At 52.2% G+C, this 25,098-nt stretch overlaps 1 protein-coding gene across 2 annotated transcripts in view; it reads left to right on the forward strand.

The window, feature by feature from the left end:
- The window catches only part of KALRN (kalirin RhoGEF kinase), a 288,617-nt gene that overhangs the window by 78,986 nt on the left and 184,533 nt on the right, over positions 1–25,098 (forward strand). For both annotated transcript variants that reach the window (XM_038752830.1, XM_038752839.1), the window contains exons 2-8: positions 263–337; positions 13,301–13,415; positions 14,851–15,043; positions 16,656–17,168; positions 21,066–21,188; positions 22,317–22,508; positions 23,836–23,967. In XM_038752830.1, the coding sequence (XP_038608758.1) occupies positions 263–337; positions 13,301–13,415; positions 14,851–15,043; positions 16,656–17,168; positions 21,066–21,188; positions 22,317–22,508; positions 23,836–23,967 (1,343 nt within the window). The remainder of the gene's footprint in view (positions 1–262; positions 338–13,300; positions 13,416–14,850; positions 15,044–16,655; positions 17,169–21,065; positions 21,189–22,316; positions 22,509–23,835; positions 23,968–25,098) is intronic.

Here is a 25,098-nt window from a genome sequence, read left to right on the forward strand (position 1 = left end):
GATTAGAACTCAAGTCCTTTCGATTACCAGGCTCGCACTTTAACCACTGACCATGCTGCTTCTCCTAATTGATTGATTGATTTATTAAGAGGGGAGGGGGTGGGAAGAACCTGCGCTGCTCTCTGGAGGGAGGGGTGGGGGCTGTGGTGGGGTGGGGGACTTGGAGGCTTGGAGGGAGAAGAGGTGGGGTCGAGGTTTGGGGCTTGGAGGAGGAGGAAGGGGCACCAGCTGACCCAGGCCACTGTCCACCTCCAACCTCCAGGGTCTTTTCGGAACGACAGTCTGAAAGCTGCAGACGTGCTGCCCATCCTGAAGGAGAAAGTGGCCTTCGTGTCCGGTGAGTATGTATATACATACATATTTATAGTTCTATTTATTTTATTAATTATATGTATATATCTATAATTCTATTTATATTGATGATGTTGATGCCTGTTTACTTCTTTTAATATCTGCCTTCTAGACTGTGAGACTCTTGTGGACAGGGATTGTCTCTGTTGCTGAATTGTACTTTTCAAGGGCTTAGTAATAAGAATAATAATAATGATGGCATTTGTTAAGCGCTTACTATGTGCCAAGCACCGTTCTAAGCACTGGGGGGATACAAGGTAATCAGGTTGTCCCACATGGGGCTCACGATTTTAATCCCCATTTTACAGATGAGGTAACTGAGGCACAGAGAAGTTAAGTGACGTGCCCAAAGTCACACAGCTAACAAGTGGCAGAGTTGGGATTTGAAGCCATGACTTCTGATTCCCAAGCCTGTGCTCTTTGCACTGAGCCACTCTGTTAGTATAGTGCTGTGCACACAGTAAGCGCTCTATAAATCCAATTGAATGAATGAATAATAATAATAATAATGGCATTTGTTAAGCACTTACTATGTGCAAAGCACTGTTCTAAGTACTTTCTAAGCGAATGAAAGTGAGTGTCCACCAGGGAGCGGGCTGGGGTGGATGCTGGCTAACTGCAGCAGGAGAGAGTCTGGGTAGACTCCAGGATAACCTTCCCTGCATTTTTCATTCATTCATTCGTATTTATTGAGTGCTTCCTGTGTGCAGAGCACTGTACTAAGCACTTAGGAAAATACAATACTTTGGGGGATGGGAGAAGGAGGGACAGAGGTGGAATTTTCACCACAGGACTCCCCTCCATTTGTCCTGAGAGATTGGGGGTCATTAGCTCCGAGGCAGGAGACTGGACTGGATGACTCTTCAGTGGATTAGGTTGGAGGTGACAGGTGAGAGAAAAGAAAATGTGTGCATGTGGGGAAGGGGCTGCGTGGGCAGAGGAAGGAGGTGGCGGCAGCCATAAGAGAGGCAGGGATGGTGTTTACAGAGGGCGATGGACCGTACTGAGCACTCTTAGGTATGACATTCACAGAGATATGTAAGGGCCAAGGATGAGTACCATACTGAAGCTGCATGGCGTAGGGTATAGAGCACAGAGCTGGGATTCAGAAGGTCATGGGTTCTAATCCCAGCTCTGCCACTCGCCTGCTGTGTGACCTTGGGCAAGTCACTTCACTTCTATGGGCCTCAGTTCCCTCATCTGTAAAATGAGGATTAAGACTGTGAGCCCCATGTGGGACAGGGACTGTGTCCAACCTGCTAAGCTTTTATCCACCCCAGCACTTGGTGCTTAACAAATACCATTTTTGGGGGGGTATTTGTTAAGTGCTTACTATGTGCCAAGCACTGTTCTAAGCACTAGGGCAGATGCAAGGTAATTAGGCTGTCCCACGTGGGGCTCACAGACTTAATCCCCATTTTGCAGATGAGGTAACTGTGGCACAGAGAAGTTGAGTGACTTGCCCAAGGTCACACAGCTGATAAGTGGCAGAGCTGGGATTAGAACCCACGACCTCTGACCCCCAAACCCACGCTTTTTCCACTAAGCCACAATGCTTCTGGCCTGGACCATCCTCCCTCTTCCTGACAAACCATCCCTCTCCTTACCTTCAAAGCCTTATTAAAAGCACATCTCCTCCAAGAGGTCTTCCCTGACAAGGCCCTCTTTTCCATCTCCCTATTACTATTATTACTGAACTCCTAAGGGACGCTGTTGTCCTTGGACTAGTCAGGGATTTGGGAACTAACAGGGAAGGCTTCCTGGAGGCATTGGGGTTTCAGGAGGGATTTAAAGGCAGAGAGAGCTGGGGTCTGTCTGCTGTGCGGAGGGAAAGAGGGAGGTCCAGGGTGGAGGAGGAGTATGAGCAAGGGGACAGAGGTGGGAGAGGTGAGAGAGTGGGGCAGCTGGCTGGGGATGGCGGAGAGGACGGGGTGGGGGGTGGGGGCCTCTGAGAGCCCAAGAGACGGTGGGGAGGAGCCCGTGTTGGCCAGGGGCTGGGGGACGAAGGAAACCATCAGGGGGTCCCAAGGACAGGGAGAGACATGGGACGGGTGGCTCTTCCCAGAGATGATCCGTGCCGCAGAGGTGCCAACAGAAGGCTGCAAGGGGAGAGGCTGGAGGCAGGGAGGCCATGGAGGAGGCCAGCGCACTAGTCTAGCCTTTAAAATGACAGGGGCTTGAGCTAGGATGAAGGGAGATGTTGGGGTGAAGAGGAAGGAATGGATCTGGGAGATATTAAGCGGGAAGAACAGCATAATTTAGCGATCATTCAATCAATCAATCATATTTATTGAGCACTTACTGTTTGAAGAGCACTGTACTAAATGCTTGGGAGAGTACAGTAAAAAAGAGTGGGTGGACACATTCCCTGCCCATAGTGAGCTTACAGTGTAGAGGGGGAGACAGACATCATCATCATCATCATTAATCGTATTTATTGAGCGCTTACTATGTGCAGAGCACTGTACTAAGCACTTGGGAAGTACAAATTGGCAACACATAGAGACAGTCCCGAATATAAATGAATAAATGATGGTTATGTACATAAGTGCCACAGGGCTGAGTGAGGGGTGAAGATATAGGATGCAAATTCAAGAGCAAGGGCTATGCAGAAGGGAGCTGGAAAAGAGGGCCTAGTCAGGGAAGGCGTCTTGGTGGAGATGTGCTTTTAATAAAGCTTTGAAGGTGGAGAGAGCGATCGTTTGTCAGGAAGAGGGAGGATGGTCCAGGCCAGAAGCAGAACATGGGCAAGAGGTCGGCAGCGAGACAGATGAGATCAAGGCACAGTGAGAAGGGTGGGATACTTCCCAAGTGCTTAGTACAGTGCTCTGCACACAGTAAGCGCTAATAAATATGATTGATTGATTGATTAGAGGAGTGCAGTGTGCGGGCTGAGTTATAGGAGGAGAGTAGTGAGGTGACATAGGAGGGGGCGATGTGATTAAGTGCTTTAAAGCCAATGGTGAGGGGCTTCTGTTGATAAGGAGAAAGACAGGCAACCATTGGAGGTTCTTGAGGAGTGGGGAGACATGGAGTGAACATTTATGATGCGGGCAGCAAAGTGAAGTATGGACTGGAGTAGGGAAAGGCAGGAGGCAGAGAGGTCAGTGAGGAGCCTGATTCAGTAAATCAAGGCAGGAAAGGATAAATGCTTGGATCAGCATGGTAGCAGTTTGGATAGAGATGAAAGGGCAGATTTTAGCAATGTTGTGAAGGGTGGACGGACAAGATTTGGTGACACTGAATATGTGGGTTGAATGAGAGAGATGAGTAGAGGATAATGCAGAGAGAGGATTCATTCATTCATTCAATCGTATTTATTGAGAGCTTACTGTGTGCAGAGCACTGTACTAAGCGCTTGGGAAGTACAAATTGGCAACATATAGAGACGGTCCCTACCCAACAGTGGGCTCACAGTCTAGAAGGGGGAGACAGAGAACAAAACAAAACATATTAACAAAATAAAATAAATAGAATAAATATATACAAATAAAATAAATAAATAAATAGAGTAATAAATACATAAATAAATACATACAAACATATATACATATATACAGGATGGTTTGTGAGAGAGGATGGTGGTGCTGTCTACAGTGAGGGGAAAGTCGAAGGGAGGACAAAGTTTAGGTGGGAAGATGAAGAGTCTGAGGTGTTAGATTTGAGGTGTTGGTGGGACATCCAAGTAGAGATGTCCTGTAAGCAGGAGGAAATACGAGACTGCAGAGAAGGAGAGAGATCAGGGCTGGAGAGGGAAATTTGGAAATTGTCTGCACAGACATGGGAATGAATGAGTTCTCCAAGGGAGTGGATGTAAATGGAGAATAGAAAGAAATCTATAACTGAACCTTGAGGGACCCCTACAGTTAGGGGGTGAGAAACAGTGGAGAAGCCTGTGAATAAGACTGAAAATGATTGGCCAGAGAAATAGAAGGAGAAGCAGGAGAAGACCATGATAGTGAACCCAAGGTTAGATAATATTTCCAGGAGAAGGGGGTGGTCCACAGTGTTGAAGGTAGCTGAAGGGTCAAGGAGGATTAGGATGGATTAGAGGCCATTGGATCTGGCAAGAAGGAGATCATTTGTGATCTCTGAGAGGGCTGTTTCTGTGGAGTGAAGAGGGCAGAAGCCAGATTGGAGGGGGTCAAGGAGAGAATTGGAGAAGAACTGTAGACAGTAAGTATAATAATAATAATAATAATGGCATTTATTAAGCGCTTACTATGTGCAAAGCACTGTTCTAAGCACTGAGGAGGTTACAAGGTGATCAGGTTGTCCCACGGAGGGCTCACAGTCTTAATCCCCATTTTACAGATGAGGTAACTGAGACACAGAGAAGTTAAGTGACTTGGCCAGAGTCACACAGCTGACAATTTGCAGAGCCTGGATTTGAAACCATGACATCTGACTCCAAAGCCCATGCTCTTTCCACTGAGCCACGCTGCTTCTCTGCAGATTCAGTGTAGACAACTTGCTCAAGGAGTTTAGAAAGGAATGGTGGGAGGGAGAAGGGGACATAACTGGAGGGAGCCATGGGGTCAAGGGAGGGGTTTTTTAGAAAAGGGGAGACATTGATGAGCATGTTTGAAAACAGTGGGGAAAAATTCCTTGGGGAGTGAATGGTTGAAGATGGCAGTCAGGGAGGGAAGAAAGGAAAGGGCAAGTGTTTTGGTAAGGTGTGAAGGGATGGGGTCAGAAGTGCAGGTTGAGAGGGTAGATTTTAAGAGGAGGCAAGAAATCTCGAGATACTGCAGGGAAAAATGGAAGAGTCAAAGAAGGGGCAGGAAGAGAGGGGCAGGGCAGGTATTATGGAGGTGATGCCTCATGGCTTCAATTTTCTCAATAAAGCAGGTGATGAGGTCGTTAAGGGCAAGGGATGGAAGGGGGTGGGGGCAGAGGGTTGGAGGAGGGAATTAAATGTCTGGAACAACTGACGAGGGCAACAGTCCTGGGCATCAAAATGAATGGAGAAATAGTGTAGCCAGGTGGAGGAGAGGGCAGAGCTATTGTCCATGAGAATGAGTTTGAGTTGGATGAAGTTGGCCTGTTATCTATGAGAAGCAGCGTGGCTCAGTGGAAAGAGCCTGGTCTTTGGAGTCAGAGATCATGGGTTCAAATCCCGGCTCTGCCAATTGTCAGCTGTGTGACTTTGGGCAAGTCACTTAACTTCTCTGTGCCTCAGTTACCTCATCTATAAAATGGGGATTAAGACTGTGAGCCCCCTGTGGGACAACCTGATGGCCTTGTAACCTCCCCAGCGCTTAGAACAGTGCTTTGCACCATAGTAAGCACTTAATAAATGCCATCATCATTATTGCTATTATTATTATCTAGATTTCCGCCAGCAGTGCTCTGCTGCCTGTGTGTGGAAGCTCAAGAGAACTATGCAGGTGATCCAGGATTGTGGGTTAGTGGAAAGAGATTGACAAAGGGATAGGGGAGCGAGTGAGTTGAGTTCAGTAGGGAAGGTGTTGTTGAGGGTATCAACTTAGTCATCAAGGGAAGGTAGTTTGGGTATGGAGGCCAAATGGGGTATGACAATCCTCTCCTGGTTCTCCTTCTAACTCTCTCTTTCTGGCTGCTCCTCCTCAGTCTCTTTCATGGGCTTCTCCTCTGCCTCCCACCCCCTATCTGTGGGAGTCCCTCGAGGTTCAAATCTGGGTCCCCTTCTATTTTCCATCTACACCCACTCCTTTGGAGAACTCATTAGCTCCCATGGCTTCGACTACCACCTCTATGTGGACGATTCCCAAATCTACATCTCCTTCCCTGGTCTCTCTCCCCCTCTGCAGTCTTTCATTTCCTCCTGCCTTCAAGACCTGCCTCCTACCTACTTGGATGCCCCATTGTCACCTTAAATTTAACATGTCCAAAACAGAATTCCTTATCTTCCCACCCAAACCTGTCCTCCCCTTGACTTTTCCATCCCTGTAGACAGCACCACCACCCTTTCTGACTCACAAGGTCTTGACTTTGGCATTGTCCTTGAGCCCTCTTTCTTATCCAACCCACGTATTCAATCTATCAGTAAATCCTGTCAGTTCAACCTTCACGACATCACTAAAATCCATCCTTTCCTCTCCATCCAAACTGTTACCTTGTTAATCCAAGCACTTATCCTATCCTCAGTGGAAAGAGCACAGGTTTTTGAGTCAGAGGTCAAGGGTTCAAATCCCAGCTCTACCAGTTGTCAGCTGTGTGACTTAGGGCAAGTCACTTAACTTCTCTGTGCCTCAGTTACCTCATCTGTCAAATGGGGATTAAAGACTGAGAGCCCCCTGTGGGACAACCTGATCACCTTGTAACCTCCCCAGTGCTTAGAACAGTGCTTTGCACATAGTAAGTGCTTAATAAATGCATTATTATTATTATTATTATTATCATTATTATTATTATCCTGCCTTGATTACTGTATCAGCTTCCTTGTTGACCTCCCAGCCTCCTGTCTTTTCCAGTTCCACTCCACACTTCACTCTGCTGCCCAGATCATTTTTCTACAAAAACATTCAGGCCATGTTTCCCCACTCCTCCAGAAACTCCAATGGTTTCCCAACCACCTTCACATCAAACAGAATCTCCTTATCATCAGCTTTCAAGCACTTGATCACTTTGCCCCCTCCTACCTCACCTTGCTACTTTTCTTCTACAACGCAGCCAGCACACTGCACTCCTCTAATGCCAATCTGCTCACTGTACCTCGATCTCTTCTATCCCACTGCCAAACTCTTGCCCAAGTCCTGCCTCTGTCCTGGAACGCCCTTCCTTTTCATATCCAACAGACAATTACTTTCCTCCTCTTCAAAGCATTATTGAAGGCACATCTCCTGTAAGAGGTCTTCCCTGTCAGCCTTCATTTCCTGTTTTCCCACTCCCTTCTGCGTTGCTCTGACTTGTTCTCTTGATTCATCCCCACTCCCAGCCCCACAGCACTGTGTACATATCTATGTACAGCACTATGTACGGAGAAAAAACATGGCTTAGTGGATAGAGCCCGGGCCTAGGAGTCAGAAGGTCATGAGTTCTAATGCCGATTCTGCCACTTGTCTGTTGTGTTACCTTGGGCAAGTCACTTCACTTCTCTGGCCTCAGTTCCCTCATCTGTAAAATGGGGATTAAGACTGAGAGCCCCATATGGGACAAGGACTGTGTCCAATCTGATTACCTTTCATTCATTCAATCGATCTTATTTACTGAGCACTTACTGTGTGCAGAGCACTGAACTAAGTGCTTGGAAAGTACAATTCAGCAACAAATAGAGACAATCCCCACCCAACAATGGGCTCACAGCCTAGAACGAGTCGTCTACATGCGCTGCCTCGAATTCCTCAACTCCAACTCTCAATCAATCAATCAATCAATCAATCGTATTTATTGAGCGCTTACTATGTGCAGAGCACTGTACTAAGCGCTTGGGAAGTACAAATTGGCAACACATAGAGACAGTCCCTACCCAACAGTGGGCTCACAGTCTAAAAGGGGGAGACAGAGAACAGAACCAAACATACCAACAAAATAAAATAAATAGGATAGAAATGTACAAGTAAAATAAATAAATAAATAAATAAATAAATAAATAGAGTAATAAATATGTACAACCATATATACATATATACAGGTGCTGTGGGGAAGGGAAGGAGGTAAGATGGGGGGATGGAGAGGGGGACGAGGGGGAGAGGGGAACTCTCTCCTCGACCCCCTCCAATCTGGCTTCCGTCCCCTACATTCCACGGAAACTGCCCTCTCAAAAGTCACCAATGACCTCCTGCTTGCCAAATCCAATGGCTCCTACTCTATCCTAATCCTCCTCAACCTCTCAGCTGCCTTCAACACTGTGGACCACCCCCTTCTCCTCAACACGCTATCCAACCTTGGCTTCACAGACTCTGTCCTCTCCTGGTTCTCCTCTTATTTATTTATTTTATGATGGCATTTATTAAACGCTTACTATGTGCAGAGCACTGTTCTAAGTGCTGGGGAGGTTACAAGGAGATCAGGTTGTCCCACGGGGGGCTCACAGTCTTAATCCCCATTTTACAGATGAGGGAACTGAGGCCCAGAGAAGTTAAGTGACTTGGCCAAAGTCACACAGCTGACAATTGGCAGAGCTGGGATTCGACCCATGACCCCTGACTCCAAAGCCCGTGCTTTTTCCACTGAGCCATGCTGCTTATCTCTCCGGCCATTCATTCTCAGTCTCTTTGGCAGGCTCCTCCTCCCCCTCCCATCACCTTACTGTAGGGGTTCCTCAAGGGTCAGTTCTTGGTCCCCTTCTGTTCTCTATCTACACTCACTCTCTCGGTGAACTCATTTGCTCCCATGGCTTCAACTATCATCTCTAGGCTGATGACACCCAAATCTACATCTCTGCCCCTGCTCTCTCTCCCTCTCTCCAGGCTCGTATCTCCTCCTGCCTTCAGGACATCTCCATCTGGATGTCTGCCCGCCATCTAAAACTCAATATGTCCAAGACTGAACTCCTTGTCCTCCCTCCCAAACCCTGCCCTCTCCCTGACTTTCCCATCACTGTTGATGGCACTACCATCCTCCCCATCTCACAAGCCCGCAACCTTGGTGTCATCCTCGACTCCGCTCTCCTGTTCACCCCTCACATCCAATCTGTCACCAAAACCTGCCGGTCTCAGCTCCACAACATTGCCAAGATCCGCCCTTTCCTCTCCATCCAAACCACTACTCTGCTGGTTCAATCTCTCATCCTATCCTGACTGGATTACTGCATCAGCCTCCTCTCTGATCTCCCATCCTCCTGTCTCTCCCCACTTCAATCCGTACTTCACACCGCTGCCCAGATCGTCTTTGTCTAGAAACACTCTGGGCATGTTACTCCCCTCCTCAAAAATCTCCTGTGGCTACCAATCAACCTATGCATCAGGCAAAAACTCCTCACTCTCGGCTTCAAGGCTCTCCATCACCTCACCCCCTCCTACCTCACCTCCCTTCTTTCCTTCTACAGCCCAGCCCACACCCTCCACTCCTCTGCCGCTAACCTCCTCACTGTGCCTCATTCTCGCCTGTCCTGCCGTCGACCCCTGGCCCAGGTCCTTCCCCTGGCCTGGAATGCCGTCCCTCCGCATATCTGCCAAGCTAGCTCTCTTCCTCCCTTCAAAGCCCTACTGAGAGCTCAGCTCCTCCAGGAGGCCTTCCCAGACTGAGCCCCCACCTTCCTCTCCCCGTACTCCCTCTCCCCATCCCCCCTGCCTTACCTCCTTCCCCTCCCCACAGCACCTGTATATATGTATATGTGTTTGTACATATTTATTACTCTATTTATTTTACTTGTACATATTTATTCTATTTGTTTTATTTTGTTAATATGTTTTTTTTTTTGTTGTCCGTCTCCCCCTTCTAGACTGTGATCCCGATGTTGGGTAGGGACCATCTCTATATGTTGCCAACTTGTACTTCCCAAGCGCTTAGTACAGTGCTCTGCACATAGTGAGCACTCAATAAATACGATTGAATGAATGAATGAATAGATGGGGGGAGATAGGCAAGAAAACAAAACAAAAAGGGGCATCCACCCCAGTGCCTAGAACAGTGCCTGGCACATAGTAAGCACTTAACAAATATCATCATCATTATTATTATTATATCTGCAATTTTTTCACTTATATTCATTCATTCAATCATATTTATTGAGCACTTACTGTGTGCAGAGCATTGTACTAAGCGCTTGGGAAGTACAAGTTGGCAATATATAGAGATGGTCCCTACCCAACAACGGGCTTACAGTCTAGAAGGGGGAGACAGACAACAAAACAAAACATGTCGGCAGGTGTCAAGTCATCGGAATAAATAGAAGTAATGCTAGATGCACATCTTTAACAAAATAAATAGAATAGTAAATATGTACAAGTAAAATAAATAGAGTAATAAATCAGTACAAACAGATATAGAAGCAGCGTGGCTCAGTGGAAAGAGCCCAGGCTTTGGAGTCAGAGGTCGTGGGTTCAAAACCCAACTCCGTCAATTGTCAGCTGTGTGACTTTGGGCAAGTCACAAGTCACTTAACTTCTCTGGGCCTCAGTTACCTCATCTGTAAAATGGGGATTAAGACTGTGAGCCTCCCGTGGGACAACCTGATCACCCTGTATCCTCCCCAGCGCTTAGAACAGTGCTTAGCACATAGTAAGTGCTTAATAAATGCCATCATTATTATTATTAGTCTGGGAAGGCCTCCTGGAGGAGGAATATGAAGTATGGACTGGATTGGGGAGAGACAGGAGGCAGGAAGGTCAGAGAGGAGGCTGATTCAGTAATCAAGGCAGGATAGGATTAATACTGATATTAGCATTGTAGCAGTTTGGATGGAGAAGAGAGAGTTATTGAGCACTTACAGGGTGGAAGGCACTATACTAAGCACTTGAGAGAGTATAACAGAGTTGGTAGACATGCTCCCTACCCACAGTGAGCTTACAGATTAGACGGGGAGACAGACATTAAAATAAATTACACATATGGGAAATAGCAAAGTATAAGGCTATGGAAATCAGCATGGGGCAGGGGCTGAGGTGAAGATGATACAGACCCAAGTGCAAAAGCAACATGGAAGGAAGGGCAAATAGAGGAAGCGGGGGCTTAGTTAGGGAAGGACTGCTGGAGGAGTTGTGATTTTAGCAGGGTTTTGAAGGAGGAGAGAGCGATGGTCTTGCCCGATATGAAGGGGGAGGGAGCTCAAGGCCAGGGACAGGATGTGGGTGAGAGGTCGACAGTGAGATAGAGGAGATCAAGATACAGTGAGTTAGGTTGGCGTTAGAGGAGCAGAGTGTGCGGGCTGGGCTATAGCAACCACTTAGTTCAGTGCTGTGCACACAGTAAGCGCTCAATAAACATGATTGATTGATTGATTCCCCCTTCTACACTGTGAGCCCATTGTTGGGTAGGGATCGTCTCTATACGTTGCCGATTTGTACTTCCCAAGCACTTAGTACAGTGCTCTGTACGCAGTAAGTGCTCAATAAATACGATTGAATGAATGAATTGATTGATAGTAGCAGTGAGGTGAGGTAGCGGCGGGGTGGTCTCAGTCTCTTTCATGGGCCTCTCCTCTGCTTCCCACCCCCAACCATGGGGTCTCCCCCTCTAGACTGTATGCTGTATGTGGGCAGAGAATGTGTCTGGTGCTGTGGTGTCAAACTCTCCCAAGCACTTAGTACAATGCTTTGCACAGAGTAGGCTCTCAATAAACAATAATAATAATAAATAATAATGATTATAGTATTTGTTAAGCACTTATTATGTGCCAAGCACTGTTCTAAGTGCTGGGGTAGATACAAGGTAATCAGATTGTCCCACGTCGGGCTCACAGTCTTAATCCCCATTTTACAGGTGAGGTAACTGAGGCACAGAGAAGTTAAGGGACTTGCCCAAAGTCACATAGCTGATAAGTGGCAGAGCTGGGATTAGAACTCATGACCTCTGACTCCCAAGCCCGGGCTCTTTCCAGTAAGCCACACTGCTTCTCAGTGATAAATCGATAAATATGATAAATACAATTGATTGTTTGATGATGACTTGAGAAAATTGGATAGGATCAAAGGATCAGAGATCTCTGTGGGGGAACATGACACATTTGCCGGGAAGGGGTGTGTGAGAGAGAAGGCAGGTGAGGAGGTTGTGGTTGGATGGAGGGATTTCTGAGTTGGTGACGACGGTAGAGACTGTACAATGACTAGAGACAATAGGATCGAATGCGTGCCCAAGTTGGTGAGTGAGCAGTTGATTGAATGCGACAGTTGATGGGAAGCAGCAATGCCTAGTGGGTAGAGCCTGGGCCTCAGAGTCAGAAGGACCTGGGTTCTAATTCCACCTCTGCCATTTATCTGTTGTGTGACCTTGTTGAAGTCCCTGCACTTCTCAGTGCCTCAGTTTTCTCATCTGTAAAAGGGGGATGAAAACTGTGAGCCCCACATGGGAGATGGACCGTGTCCAACCTGATTAGCTTGTATCTACCCCAGTGCTTAGTACAGTGCCTGGCACCTGGTAAGTGCTTAAAAAATGTCATTGAAAACAAATAAGAAAGAAAGACAAGCAGAAGCTGAGGGTGACACCGAGGTTTCAGGCCATGTTTTTCATTGAGATAGGAAAGTTTCAAGGAGGAATGAGTTTGGAAAGGAAGATCAGAAGTTCTATGGCCTGGTGGAAAGAGCACGGGCCTGGGTTCTAATCACAGCTCTGCCACGTGGGAAGCAGCATGGCATAGAGCATGGATAGAGTCAGAAGGTCATGGGTTCTAGTCTCAGCTCTGCTGCTTGTCTGCTGTGTAGCCTTGGGCAAGTTGCTTCACTTCTCTGTGCCTCAGATACATCATCTGTAAAATGGGGGTTAAGACTGTGAGCTCTATGCAAGACAGGGACTGTGTCTAACCTGATTTCCTTGTACCCTCCCCAGTGCTCAGTACAGTGCTTGGCACATAGTAAGCGCTTAATAAATACTAAAGTCATTATTATTATTACTTAACTTCTCTGTCCTTCAGTTCCTTCATCTCTAAAATGGGGATTAAGACCATGAGCCCAGTGTGGGACAGGGACTGTGTCTAACCCGATTAGCTTGTATCTACCCCAGCACTTTGTACAGTGTCTGGCACAGAGTAAGCACTTAAATACCATAAAGAAAAATGAGTTCCATGTTGGTCATGTTAAATTTGAAGTTGTGGCAGGATATTCAGGTGGAGAAGCTCTGGAGGTAGGAGGAGAGGCAGGTTGGTAGGTGAGATGAGAAGTCGGGGATGGAGAGGGAGAAGTGGGAGTCGTCCCCGGAGAGGTGAGAGGTGAGACTGTGGGGTAATAATAATAATGGCATTTATGTGCAAGGGAGGTGGTGGGGTGTGGGGCGTGGGGTGTGGTCTGCCACCTCAGGACCGCTCCGCCTGGAGCTTCTGGGAGTGAGGGGGCCATCGGCCCTGGTCACCCTGACAGCTCTTCCCCTGCAGGTGGCCGGGACAAGCGGGGTGGCCCCATCCTTACCTTCCCAGCCCGGGGCAATCACGACCGGATCCGGCAAGAAGACCTGAGTAAGCTCGTCACCTATCTGGCCAGCGTGCCCAGGTACAGGGGGATGGGCTGGTTGGCGGTGGCGGGGCAGGGGTCATTGAGGGGGCCAGGTCAGGGGGCCCACAGCTACTGTTCTGGGGGTCCGCGGTGGCAGTTCTGGATGTCACTGGGCATACCATGTGGTCTGGGTGTCCACAGCCCTGTTCTGGATATCCACAGTCCTGTTCTGGGGGTCCCTGGACTATGGTCTGGGGATCTATGGCCACCGTCTGGGAGTCCCTGGCCACGCCACATGTTCTGGATGTCTACAGCCACTGTTCTGGGGGTAACTGGCCATGCCTCGCATTCTAGGTGTCCACAGCTACTGCTCTGGGGGTCCATGGTCCATGGTCCTAGGGTCCACAGTCACTGTTTTGGGGGTCCCCAGCCATGTCCTGAGGGTTCCCGACCACTGTTCTGGGGGTCCACAGCCAATGTTCTGGGAGCTGCTCACCCAGAAGCCTCCCGGCAGCTCAGGGTTGGCAGGGGGCAACAAAGTGGTTCTGGACTCAGTTTGGGCCTTCACCTGCTGGCTGGCCTCTGCAAAGCCCCCAAATCCACATGAGAGAGGGGACCCCTGGTGGCCAGGGACTGGGCTCTTTCACGTTTGGCTGGGCCACAGAGTACTGGGTGGGTAGGTGAATGGGTGGAGGGGTGTATAGGTAGGTGGAGATGTGACTTGGTGAGTGGGTAGGTAGAGTGTTGGGTGGCTGGGTGGATGGATAGATGGCTGGATGGGTGGCTCATTTGATACGTGGATGGGTAGATGGCTGGGTGGCTGGCTGGGTGGGTGGCTGGCTGGGTGGGTGGCTAGGTGGGTGTGGGGGTGGCTTATGGGTGGGTGGAAGTGTGGGTTGGTGAGTTGGATAGGTAGATGGATGGGTGCTGAGTGCGTGGGTGTACGTATGGCTTGGTGGGTGGGTGGGTAGATGGCTGGGTGGCTGGATGCCTGGGTGGAGGTGTGGCTTGGTGGGTGGGAGGGTGGGTGGCTGGGTTGGTTTAGGAGTGGGTGGGTGGGTGAAGGCTTGGCTTGGTGGATGGATGGGGAGATGGCTGGCTGGCTGGGTAGATGGACAGATAGGTGGGTGGGTGGAGGATGGCTAGGTGGGTGAGTGGAGGTGTGGCTTGGTACGTAGATGGCTGGATGTCTGGGTGGATGGGTAGATGGATGGATGTGTGGCCAGGTGTAGGGGTGACTGAGTGAGTTTTGGGGTGGCTGCATGGGTGGCCGGGTGGGGGTACAGGTGGGTGAGTGGGTGGGTCTGTGCCTGCCCTGGTTCCCTCCAGAGCGAGGGTCAGGATGAATTTCAGAAAAGGTCTGGGGAGGAGTATGGGGGCAGAGTGGGCATTGGGAACGGGGCGGCCGATGCTAACTGTCCCCATCGTGCCCCACTGCATCCCGGCCATGTCCCCGCCATGTTCCTGCCACGCTGCGGGGACACGCCGGCAGCGAGGATGTGTCGAAGCGTGGCTTCACAGTGATCATCGACATGCGTGGGTCCAAGTGGGAGCTGATCAAGCCCCTGCTGAAGACGCTGCAGGAAGTCTTCCCAGCCGCCATCCACAGTGCGCTGCTCATCAAGCCCGACAACTTCTGGCAGAAGCAGAAGACCAACTTCGGCAGCTCCAAGTTCACCTTCGAGGTGAGACTGCCGCCACCCCCCTGCTCCCCCACCCCCAGCCCCTCCACCTCCCACCCTGCGGACCTAGGAACCAGTACCCCTCTATCCCCCGACTCCTGCAGGCCCAGGGACCCTTGCTCCTCCACCACCTGCTAATAATAATAATAATTGTGGTATTTGTTAAGTGCTTATTATGTTCCAGGCACTGTACTGAGTGCTGGAGTAGATACAAGGTAATCAGGTTGGATAGAGTCCCTAGCCCACATGAGGCTCACACTCTTAATCACCATTTTACAGATGAGGGAACTGAGGCACAGAGAACTTAAGTGACTTGCCCAAGATCACACAACAGAGACATGGCAGAATCAGCATTAGAGTCCTCATCCTCTGAAGTCCAGGCCCTAGCTCTTTCCACTAGGCCCCGCTACTTCTCCAACCCATGCCCTTCCACCCCCAACCCCTGAAGACCCGGGAACCTGTTCCACTCCACACCCCACCCCTACAGGCCCCCTCTCTTCTCCTCAGAGATTCCGGGGATTTGGGGGGGCTGGGGCACAGTGTCAGGGCATCTGGACAGGAGAGCCCAGGCCACCCGCTGTCTCCTGGGTGGTCAGTGCTCCAGGACAAGTTCAGGATCCCAGAGAAGCCCCAGGGTGTCTTGGCCGACTCCACCTTGCTCCCTCAGGGAGACCTGGGCTCTGCTGCAGGAGATGGGGGAAGGAGGGAGGGAAGTCAAGGCAGGTGCAGGGGTATGGATGAGGTGGCCTCCAGTGGTTCCCACTCCCCGGCCCCAAAATCAGGCTGCAGGGAAGGGAGTCAGGGCAGGTGCAGGGGGATGGAAGAGATGATCTCCAGTGATCTCCACTCCCCACCCCTAAAATCAGACTTTAGGAATTGGCACACACCCCCAACCCCCACCTCCTCCTCTCCACCTTGAGCCTGGCAGGGGGTTCCAGGCAGAGCCGGAGGGTGCAGTGGGTGGGGGTGGGCTCGGGTCTCGGGCTGAGCTCCTGGGAGTCCAGGCAACCTGATGCCAACGGAAGCATTCGTGAGGGCGATGGCAGACCCAGGTCAGGCTCCAAGGCTTCTTGGGGGGGCCCCAGCCTCAGTACGACCCTAGCTCACCCCCAACCTCTGCCACTTTCCTTCATTCATTCAATCGTTCTTATTGAGCAGTGTGGTGTAGTGGATAGAGCACGGGCCTGGGAGCCAGAAGGTCATGGGTTTTAATCCCGGCTCTGCCACTTGTCTGCTGTGTGACCTTGGGCAACTCACTGCACATCTCCAAGCCTCAGTTTCCTCATCTGCAAAAAGGGGATTGAGAGTGTAGGACAGGGACTGTGTCTGACCTAATTTGCTTGTATTCACCCAACACTTAGGACAGTGCCTGGCACAAAATAAGCGCTTAACAAATGCCACAATTATTATTATTATTATTATTATTATTATTATTATTATTATTGAGTGCTTACTGTGTGCAGAGCACTGTACTAAGTGCTTGGTAGAGTACAATATAACGACAAACAGACACATTCCCTGCCCACAATGAGCTGACAGTCTTTCCTCTTCCGGATCTCCCCCGTGCCCGCATTCCCCTCCCGTCGGCCTCCACGCGTGGGCACCGGCGGCACAGACGAACATGGTGTCCGTGGAGGGGCTGGCCAAGCTGGTGGACCCGTCGCAGCTGACGGACGAGTTCGACGGCTCACTGGACTACAACCACGAGGCATGGATCGATCTGCGGGGGGCTCTGGAGGCGTTCTTCCACAGCGCCGTGCACCTGCTGGCGCGCCTGGAGGACCTGCAGGAGATGCTGGCGCGCAAGGAGTTCCCCGTGGACGTGGAGGGCTCACGGCGCCTCATCGACGAGCACGCCCAGCTGAAGAAGAAGGTGCTCCGGGCGCCCGTGGAGGAGCTGGACCGCGAGGGCCAGAGGCTGCTGCAGTGCATCCGCTGCAGCGATGGCTTCTCGGGCCGCAATGGCCTGCCGGGCAGCGCCGACTTCCAGAGCCTTGTACCCAAAGTGACCAGCCTCCTGGACAGGCTGCACTCCACCCGCCAGCACCTGCACCAGATGTGGCACGTGCGCAAGCTCAAGCTCGACCAGTGTTTCCAGCTCAGGCTCTTCGAGCAGGACGCTGAGAAGGTGGGAGGGCGCCGGACCCGGTCGGGATGGGACTACGACGGGCTGGGGCTGGGGGCGTGAGGGAGGGGGCGGGGCTCCGGGCAGGGTGGGATGACTACGGCCATCCGAGCTGGGGGGCAGAGAGGGAAGGGGGTGGAGCTGAGAGTGGGTGAGGAATTGAACCTGGGCTGGGTTCAATTTCCAGTCCCGATTTCCAGTCCCAGCCTGCTGGGTGATGTATGCCAGCCACCGAACCTCTCTGGGCCTCCAGTCTCCCCACATATCAAAGAGAAGCAGCATGGCTCAATGGAAGGAGCCTGGGCTTTGGAGTCAGAGGTCGTGGGTTCAAATCCCAGCTCTGCCAATTGTCAGCTGTGTGACTTTGAGCAAGTCATTTAACTTTTCTGGGCCTCAGTGACCTCATCTGTAAAATGGGGATGAAAACTGTGAGCCCCCCGTGGGACAACCTGATCACCTTGTAACCTCCCCAGTGCTTAGAACAGTGCTTTGCACATAGTAAGCGCTTAATAAATGTCACTATTATTATTATTATTATTAAATGGGGACAATAGGTAGTGCAGCCCAGAGGAAAGAGCATGGAGCTGGGAGCCAGAATACCTGGGTTCTAGGCCCAGCTCTGCCCCAGGCATGCTGCGTGACCTGGGGTAAGTCGGGGAGTCTCTTCAGGTCTCAGTTTCCTCATCTGTAGTAATAGTAGTTTGAGCACCTAAAACTGAGTGCAGAGCACTATACTGCCCACGGCTGCTGCTACTACAACTATGACAGGCTTGGGAAAGTACAATAAAAGAAGGAGGACTCCTCTACCCACAGGGAGCTGGCAATCTAATGTCGCGGGGTGGGGGTGGGGGGGGCGGCGGGGGAGATGGACAACTAATAGACTTGATCAGCTTGACACATCCCCTTCGAAGAAGGAGAAGCTCTTTATAAACAAAAGCTTCTTCAAGAGTGAGAAACAAAAGAGAAAACAGCACCAAGAGCTGCAAATGTCAGCCTTCTTGCTGACCTCCCTGCCCCCTTTCTCTCCCCACTCCACTCTGCTGCCTGGATCATTTTCCTTCAAAAATGTCCAGACTATGTTTCCCAACTCCTCAAGAAATTCCAGTGGTTGCCCATTCACCTCCACATCAAACAAAAACTCCTCACCATTGGCTTTAAAGCACTCAGTCACCTTGCTCTCTCCTATCTCACCTCACTACTCTCCTACTCCAACCCAGCCCTCACACTTCATTCCTCTAATGCTAATCTCTCTGTACCTTGACCTCATCTATCTCCTCACCGACCTCTCGCCCACATCCTCCCTCTGGCCTAGAACACCTTCCCTCCTCATATCTGACAGATTCATTCATTCATTCAGTCAGTCAGTCAGTCATATTTATTGAGCGCTTACTGTGTGCAGAACACTGTACTAAGTGCTTGGGAAGTGCTCTCCCTACTTCAAAGCCTTAGTGAAGGCACATCTCCTCCAAGAAGCCTTCCTTGACTAGCCCTCCACTCCTCTTCTCCCACTCCCTTCTGCGTCACCTTGACTTGCTCCATTCATTTTTTAAGGCATTTATTAAGCACTTACTATTGCAAAGCACTGTTGTAAGCACTGGGGAGGTTACAAGGTGATCAAGTTGTCCCATGGGGGGCTCACAGTCTTAATCCCCATTTTACAGATGAGGTAACTGAGGCACAGAGAAGTTGTTACTTGCCCAAAGTCACACAGCTGACAATTGGTGGAGCTGGGATTTGAACCCAGCTTCATTTATCCACCCTCCCAACCCCACAGCACATATGTATATATCTGTTATTTATTTATTCATTCATTCATTCATTTATTTATGTATATTAATGTTTGTCTCTTCCCATGTTGACTGTGAGCTCGTTGTGGGAAGGGAATGTGTCTGTTTGTTGTTGTATTGTACTCTCCCAAGTGCTTAGTACAATGCTTTGCACACAGTAAGCACTAAATAAAAATGATGGAGTGAATGACTGAAGTAATAACAATAATTGTGGTATTTGTAAGCGCTTACTATGTGTCAAATACAGTGCTAAAAACTGGAGTAGATGCAGAATAATCAGGTTTCGCATGAGACTCACAGTCTAAGGAGGGAGAATAGGTATGGAATCCTCATTTTGCAGATGAGGGAACTAAGGCACAGAGAAGTGAAGTGACTTACCTAAGGTCACACAGCAGGCCAGTGGTGGAACCGGGATGAGAACTCAGGTCCCAGGACTCCCAGGCCTGGTTTATTTCAGGCCGTGCTGCTTCCCAAACTTGAACAGCTGTGTTCTTAAGTGCAGGGAATGGGAACGAGTGCTAGAGCGGCTGTTGGAGTGAGGCATCTTGCGATGCTGGGAGAGTAACCAGGGAAGGCTTGGGAGGTGGGGAGGTCTGGCGGATGTGAGGAAGGAAGAAGGGAGATACAACCTGGGGGAGCAGGGGGAGCGAGGGGGAGCAGGGGGAGCGAGGGGGAGCGGGGAGGGCTGGGGTCTGTCTGATGTGTGGAGGGAGAGAGATCCAGGCCCGGGGAGCACTGTGAGTGAGGGAACAAAGGCAGGAGAGTTAGGGTCTATTGGATATGCGGAGTGAGGGAGAGAGGATGGGAAATCCAGGCCAGGGGAGCAGCAGCATGAGTGAGGGTGGAGAAGGGGAGGGCTGGGGTCTGTTGGATGTGCGGAGGGAGGGAGATCCAGGCCGGGGGAGCAGCCTGAGCAAGGAGACAGGAGAGCTGTGGGTGTGAGATGTTTTTTTACATTGACCTGCAAATGCACCTTCAGGTGTGTACTGGCTCGCACATATGCATGCACATACACGCGCACTTCGTTCCCTCTTGCTCAGTCTTAGCCGTGCTCAGTAGCCCTGGAGGATCCCGAGGGTCTGGACCTGGTTGTCCCTGCCATCATCCGCCCCATCCCCCTGCCCAGCTCAAGTGGAGCAGGATTCTGGGGCAGGTGGGGAGGGAGGGGAAGGGGGCGGGGGAGGTGGCGGGGAGACAGGGAGGAGGAGGGAGGAGGAGCAGAGAGAGAGGAGGAAGAGGCAGGGAGGAAGAGGAGGAGGGGAGGGAAGAGGGGAAGAAGGAAGAGGAGAAGGGGAGAAGGAAGGGTAGGAGGAGGAAGAGAAGGATGAAGGAAGAGAGGGAGGAGGAGGAGGAGGAAGAACCTCAGCCTAATGGGTTTGGTGGAGGTAGAAGGGGATGGAGGGACTGGAGGGGATTAGATGGGGGATGGACAGGGCACAGATGGATGGATGGATGGACAGGTGGGGGAATGGAGGCAGCCAGTAGATGGGACTAGGGCAAGGGGAACCAGCACATCTAGGCGATGCCTCTTCCTTCTCCTCTCCCCACCCCCTCGCCCGCCTCACTGCGGGGCAGAAATGCTGTTAGGGCAATCCCTCTGCCTCCACGCTGTTGGCCCCGTACCCAGATGGGTGAGCTTCTCTCTAGGTTTCAGAGCATACTCGCCTATCGGCCCCGAGCTGTGGACCCCATCCCCGCTAGCCCCTGCCAGCCCTGTCCTCCATGAGCCCCCACCCCCAATAGCCCCCTCACCCCTGCCAGCCCCAGCTCCTGCCTCCACCAGCCCCATCCTGTGATAGTCCCTGCCCCTACCTGCAGGTTTCCACTGATTGTTGTGCAGGGGTGGAGGGGAAAGCTGTGCCACCCCTCCCCTGTGCCACCCCCACCTACTCCCCCGTGCCATCCCTTCCCCCGGGCACCCCCTCCCCCGTCCTGCCCCTTCCCCAGTGCCACCCTCTCCCCCTCCCCTATGCTGCCCCTGACCGCATGCGGACCTCAGGATTGTGATTCCGTGGGTGCCTGCCCAGCGTTGGTGCTGCAGGGGAGTGGCCCCGGAGCTGCGGTCCCTCAAGACCCTCACGGCCCCCCACTCTGCTCCCGGCTCTGCCCCCAGATGTTCGACTGGATCAGCCACAACAAGGCGCTGTTTCTGCAAAGCCACACAGAGATCGGCGTCAGCCACCAGCACGCACTGGATCTGCGAACCTTGCACAATCACTTCACCATGAACTCCATGGTGAGGATGTGGTCACGGTGGGCTGGGGTGCTGGGGCATAGGTGGAGGGAGGGGGCATGGAGCATGGGGAGGCATGGAGCGTGGAGGTCGAGGAGCAGGGACCGGGGGGCAGGGGGCACACGCTGTCAGCTCCTTGAGAGCAGGGATCCTGTTTAGTAACTCATGACCTCTCCCCAGCTCTCGGGACAATAATAATAATAATAATAATAATAATAATAATAATGGTATTTGTTAAGCACCTACTATGTGCAAAGCACTGTTCTAAGCGCTGGGGGGGATACAAGGTGATCAGGTTGTCCCATGTGGGGCTTACAGTCTTAATCCCCATTTTACAGATGAGGGAACTGAGGCCCAGATAAGTTAAGTGACTTGCCCAAAGTCACACAGCTGACAATTGGCGGAGCTGGGATTTGAACCCATGACCTCTGACTCCAAAGCCCGGGCTCTTTCCACTGAGCCACGCTGCTTCTGTACACAGTAGAATGCTCTGTACACAGTAGAATGTAAGCTCCTTGAGGGTAAGGACTATGTCTACTAACTCTATTGGACTCTCCCAACTGCTCAGCACAGCACTCTGCACAGAGTAGACCGTAAGATCCTTGAAGGCAGCGATCATGTCTACTAACTCTGTTGTCCTCTCCCAACTGCTCAGCACAGTACACTGCACACAGTAGTCTGTCAGCTCCTTGAGGGTGGGGATGGTGTCTGCTAACTCCTCCCAAGTGCTCAATCCAGCTCTCTGCACATAGTAGACTGAGAAATAAGGAGAAGCAGAGGGCCTGGTGAATAGAGCACAGGCCTGGGGGTCAGAGGGACCTGGGTTCTAGTCCTGCCTCTGCTGTGTGACTTTGGGCAAGTCACTTCACTTCTCTGTGCCTCAGTTCCCTCATCTGTAAAATGGAGGTTAAGACTGTGAGTCCCACATGGGACAGAGACTGTGTCCAACCCTATTACCTTGTGTCTACCCCAGTGCTTAGTACAGTGCCTGGCAAATAGCATTTAACAAGTACCATTGAAAAACAAAAAGTCGACCGTGAGCTCCTTTAGGGCAGGGATGGTGAGTCTGCAGCACTCGTTCTGGCCTCGTGGTCCCAGTGCTGATAAGGGGTGGATGGGTCGGCTCTGCAGAACGCGTACGTGAATATCAACCGCATCGTTTCGGTGGCATCGCGCCTGGCCGAGAGCGGCCACTATGCTGCACAGCAGATGAAGCAGATCTCTGGCCAGCTGGACCAGGACTGGAAGAGCTTCGCTGCTGCACTGGACGAGCGCAGCACCATCCTGGCCATGTCTGCTGTGTTCCACCAGAAAGCCGAGCAGGTGCTGCCAGCCGGGAGGGCTTCCTGGTGGGGGAGGAGGAGCCTGGGGGAGGGGATGGAGCTATGAAGGAGTGGGGCAGGAGGTGGGGGGAGTGGAGGAGGAGGAGGAGGAAGAAGAATAGGAAGGGTTGGTGGTGGAGGAAGAAGAGGAGCAAAGGACTTTGGAGGAAGGAGAGGAGGAAAGGATGGTGGAGGAGGAGAAGGAAGATGAGGCTGGGGGAAGGAATGAGGAGGGAGAGGGCAGAGGAGGGGGTGGAGGAGGATGTGGGAAGGAGGAGGATGAAGAGGAAGAAGAGGAGGAAGGGTTGGAGGAGGAGGAAGAAGAGGAGCAAAGGACTGTGGAGGAATGAGAGAAGGAAAGGATGGTAGAGGAGGAGGAGGAGGAAGATGAGGTTGGGGGGAGGAATGAGAGGAGAGGACAGAGGAAGGGGTGGAGGAGGAGGATGGGGAAAGGAGGAGGAGGAGGAAGAAGAGGAGGAAGGGTTGGAGGAAGAAGAAGAGGAGGAAGGGTTGGCAGAGGAAGAAGAGGAGCAAAGGACTGGAGGAAAAAGAGGAGGAAAAGATGGAGGAGGAGGAGGAGGAAGAAGACATTGGGGGAAGGAGTGGGAGAGGAGGAAGAGGGAAGAGGAGGCAGGTGGAGGAGGAAGATGGGGAAGGACGAGAAGGAGGAGGAGGAAGAAGAGGAGGAAGGGTTGGAGGAGGAGGAAGGAGAGGAGCAAAGGATTGTGGAGGAAGAAGAGAAGGAGGAAAGAATGGTGGAGGAGACAGAGGAAAGGAGGAGGAGCAATTCTTGTTTCTGGAAATGTGAAGGCAGGGGCACAGTGGTCTGGCAGAGATTTGGGGAATTCCAGGCTTGGTGACGATCAGGAAGTGGGAGGGCTCAGAGCAGGGAGGGCCCCAGCAGGGAGGCCGAGGGCACGGAGGCCGAGGACATGGAGGCCGAGGCCATGACCCAAGGTGGGGTGGGGGGTAAAGGCAGGAAACTGAGGGCAGAGGGGCAGGGAGGCCAAGGCCTTGGCCAAGGGCAGGGTGGCTGGGAGCGGGGAGACCAAGGGCAAGGAGTCAAGGTCATAGGGTGGGGGTGAACAAAGGCAGGGAGGCCAAGAGCGGGGGCAAGGGGGGTCTAGGCCTTGGCCCAGAACAGGAAGGCTGAGGGCAGGGAGGCAGTGGCTGAGGGTGGACAGGCCAAGGGCAGGGAGGCCAAGGCTGTGGCCCAGGGCAGGGAATCTGAGGACAGGGAGGCCAAGGCTGTGTCTCAGGGCAGGGTGGACGAGGGCAGGGAGGCCGTGGCCAGCTACCGCTGACCGCTGGGCACTGGGCCATTTCAGTTTCTGTCAGGGGTGGACGCCTGGTGCAAAATGTGCAGTGATGGGGGGCTGCCAGCCGACATGCAGGGCCTGGAGCTGGCGGTGCATCACCACCAGGCCCTGTACGAGCAGGTGACCCAGGCCTACACCGAGGTGAGTGGGGCGAGGCGCCGGGAGGGCTGGGGAGCCGGAGGCTGCAGGGAGCTCGCCCTGCATCACAACCAAGCTCTGTTAAAAACAGGTGACCCGGACCTACACTGAAGTCAGCCCCAGGGGTTGGGGGCTGAGGGGCAGACTGGGAGTCCTTGGGGGGCAGGCAGGGGTGGGGTCACAGGTGGAGGTGAGGGGGCTCTCTCCCATTGCCGTTGGATGGGTTGGGTCATGGGGACCACCTTCAGAGGATGCAGAATGACCCCAACCCATCCAGCAGTGATGGGAGAGAGCCCCCTCACCTCCACCTGTGCAAGAGACAGGTGGAGACAGCAGAATCACTATTAATGTCTGCGCAGTGCTGTGCTGGGTGCCTACGGCTGACAGAGCACTGTACTGGATGCCTTCTGCCCGAGATAAAGAGCAAAGCACAGGGCCTCAGAAAGGAGGAAGAGCTGAAGGGTCACAGGAACATTTATCACCTTCATTCATTCATTCGTATTTATTGAGTGCTTACTGTGTGCAGAGCACTACACTAGGCGCCTGCCCAGTATCTCTTCCCGGTGCTGCCCTGATCCCAGCCCAGCCTTGACCCCCTCCCTGGCTGCCCCCGCCCCTCCTCCCCAATGTCTGCCTTCAGTGGCCCCGACTCCCCACCCCTGACCCCCACGGCCTGATCCCCTTCCTGACTGACGCCATCCTCCTCTCTCCCACCCCCTTCTCTGACTAGCACTGACTCCCTCCCTGGCCAGCCCTCTACCCCCTCCGTGTCTTCTGCCCTGCATGGCCCCAATTTTCCGCCTCAACCCCCACCCAGCCGTCCCCGATCCCCTCCCTGAGTGGCCCTGACTCCCACCCCTCCACCCTCCCCGCCCGTCCCTGACTGCTCCTGACCATCTGACCCCTTCCCCATCCCTGGCTGCCCCCCAAACCCTTCCCCAGCCCCTGCCCTGGATGTCTGGGACTCCCAGCCCTGGCCCCACCCAGCCCGTCCCTGATCGTCTTCCTTCCCGTCCCCAACCCCCCTCCCAGACCCCTGCCCTGGCTGACCCCGACTGACCCCCACCCAGCCTGGACCCGACCACCCCCCAAACCAGCCTCTCCCCTGGGACTGAGGTTCCCGTCCATCCCCCC

This window comes from Tachyglossus aculeatus, chromosome 1 (assembly GCF_015852505.1).
Source record: "Tachyglossus aculeatus isolate mTacAcu1 chromosome 1, mTacAcu1.pri, whole genome shotgun sequence".
NCBI classification, from domain to species: domain Eukaryota; kingdom Metazoa; phylum Chordata; class Mammalia; order Monotremata; family Tachyglossidae; genus Tachyglossus; species Tachyglossus aculeatus.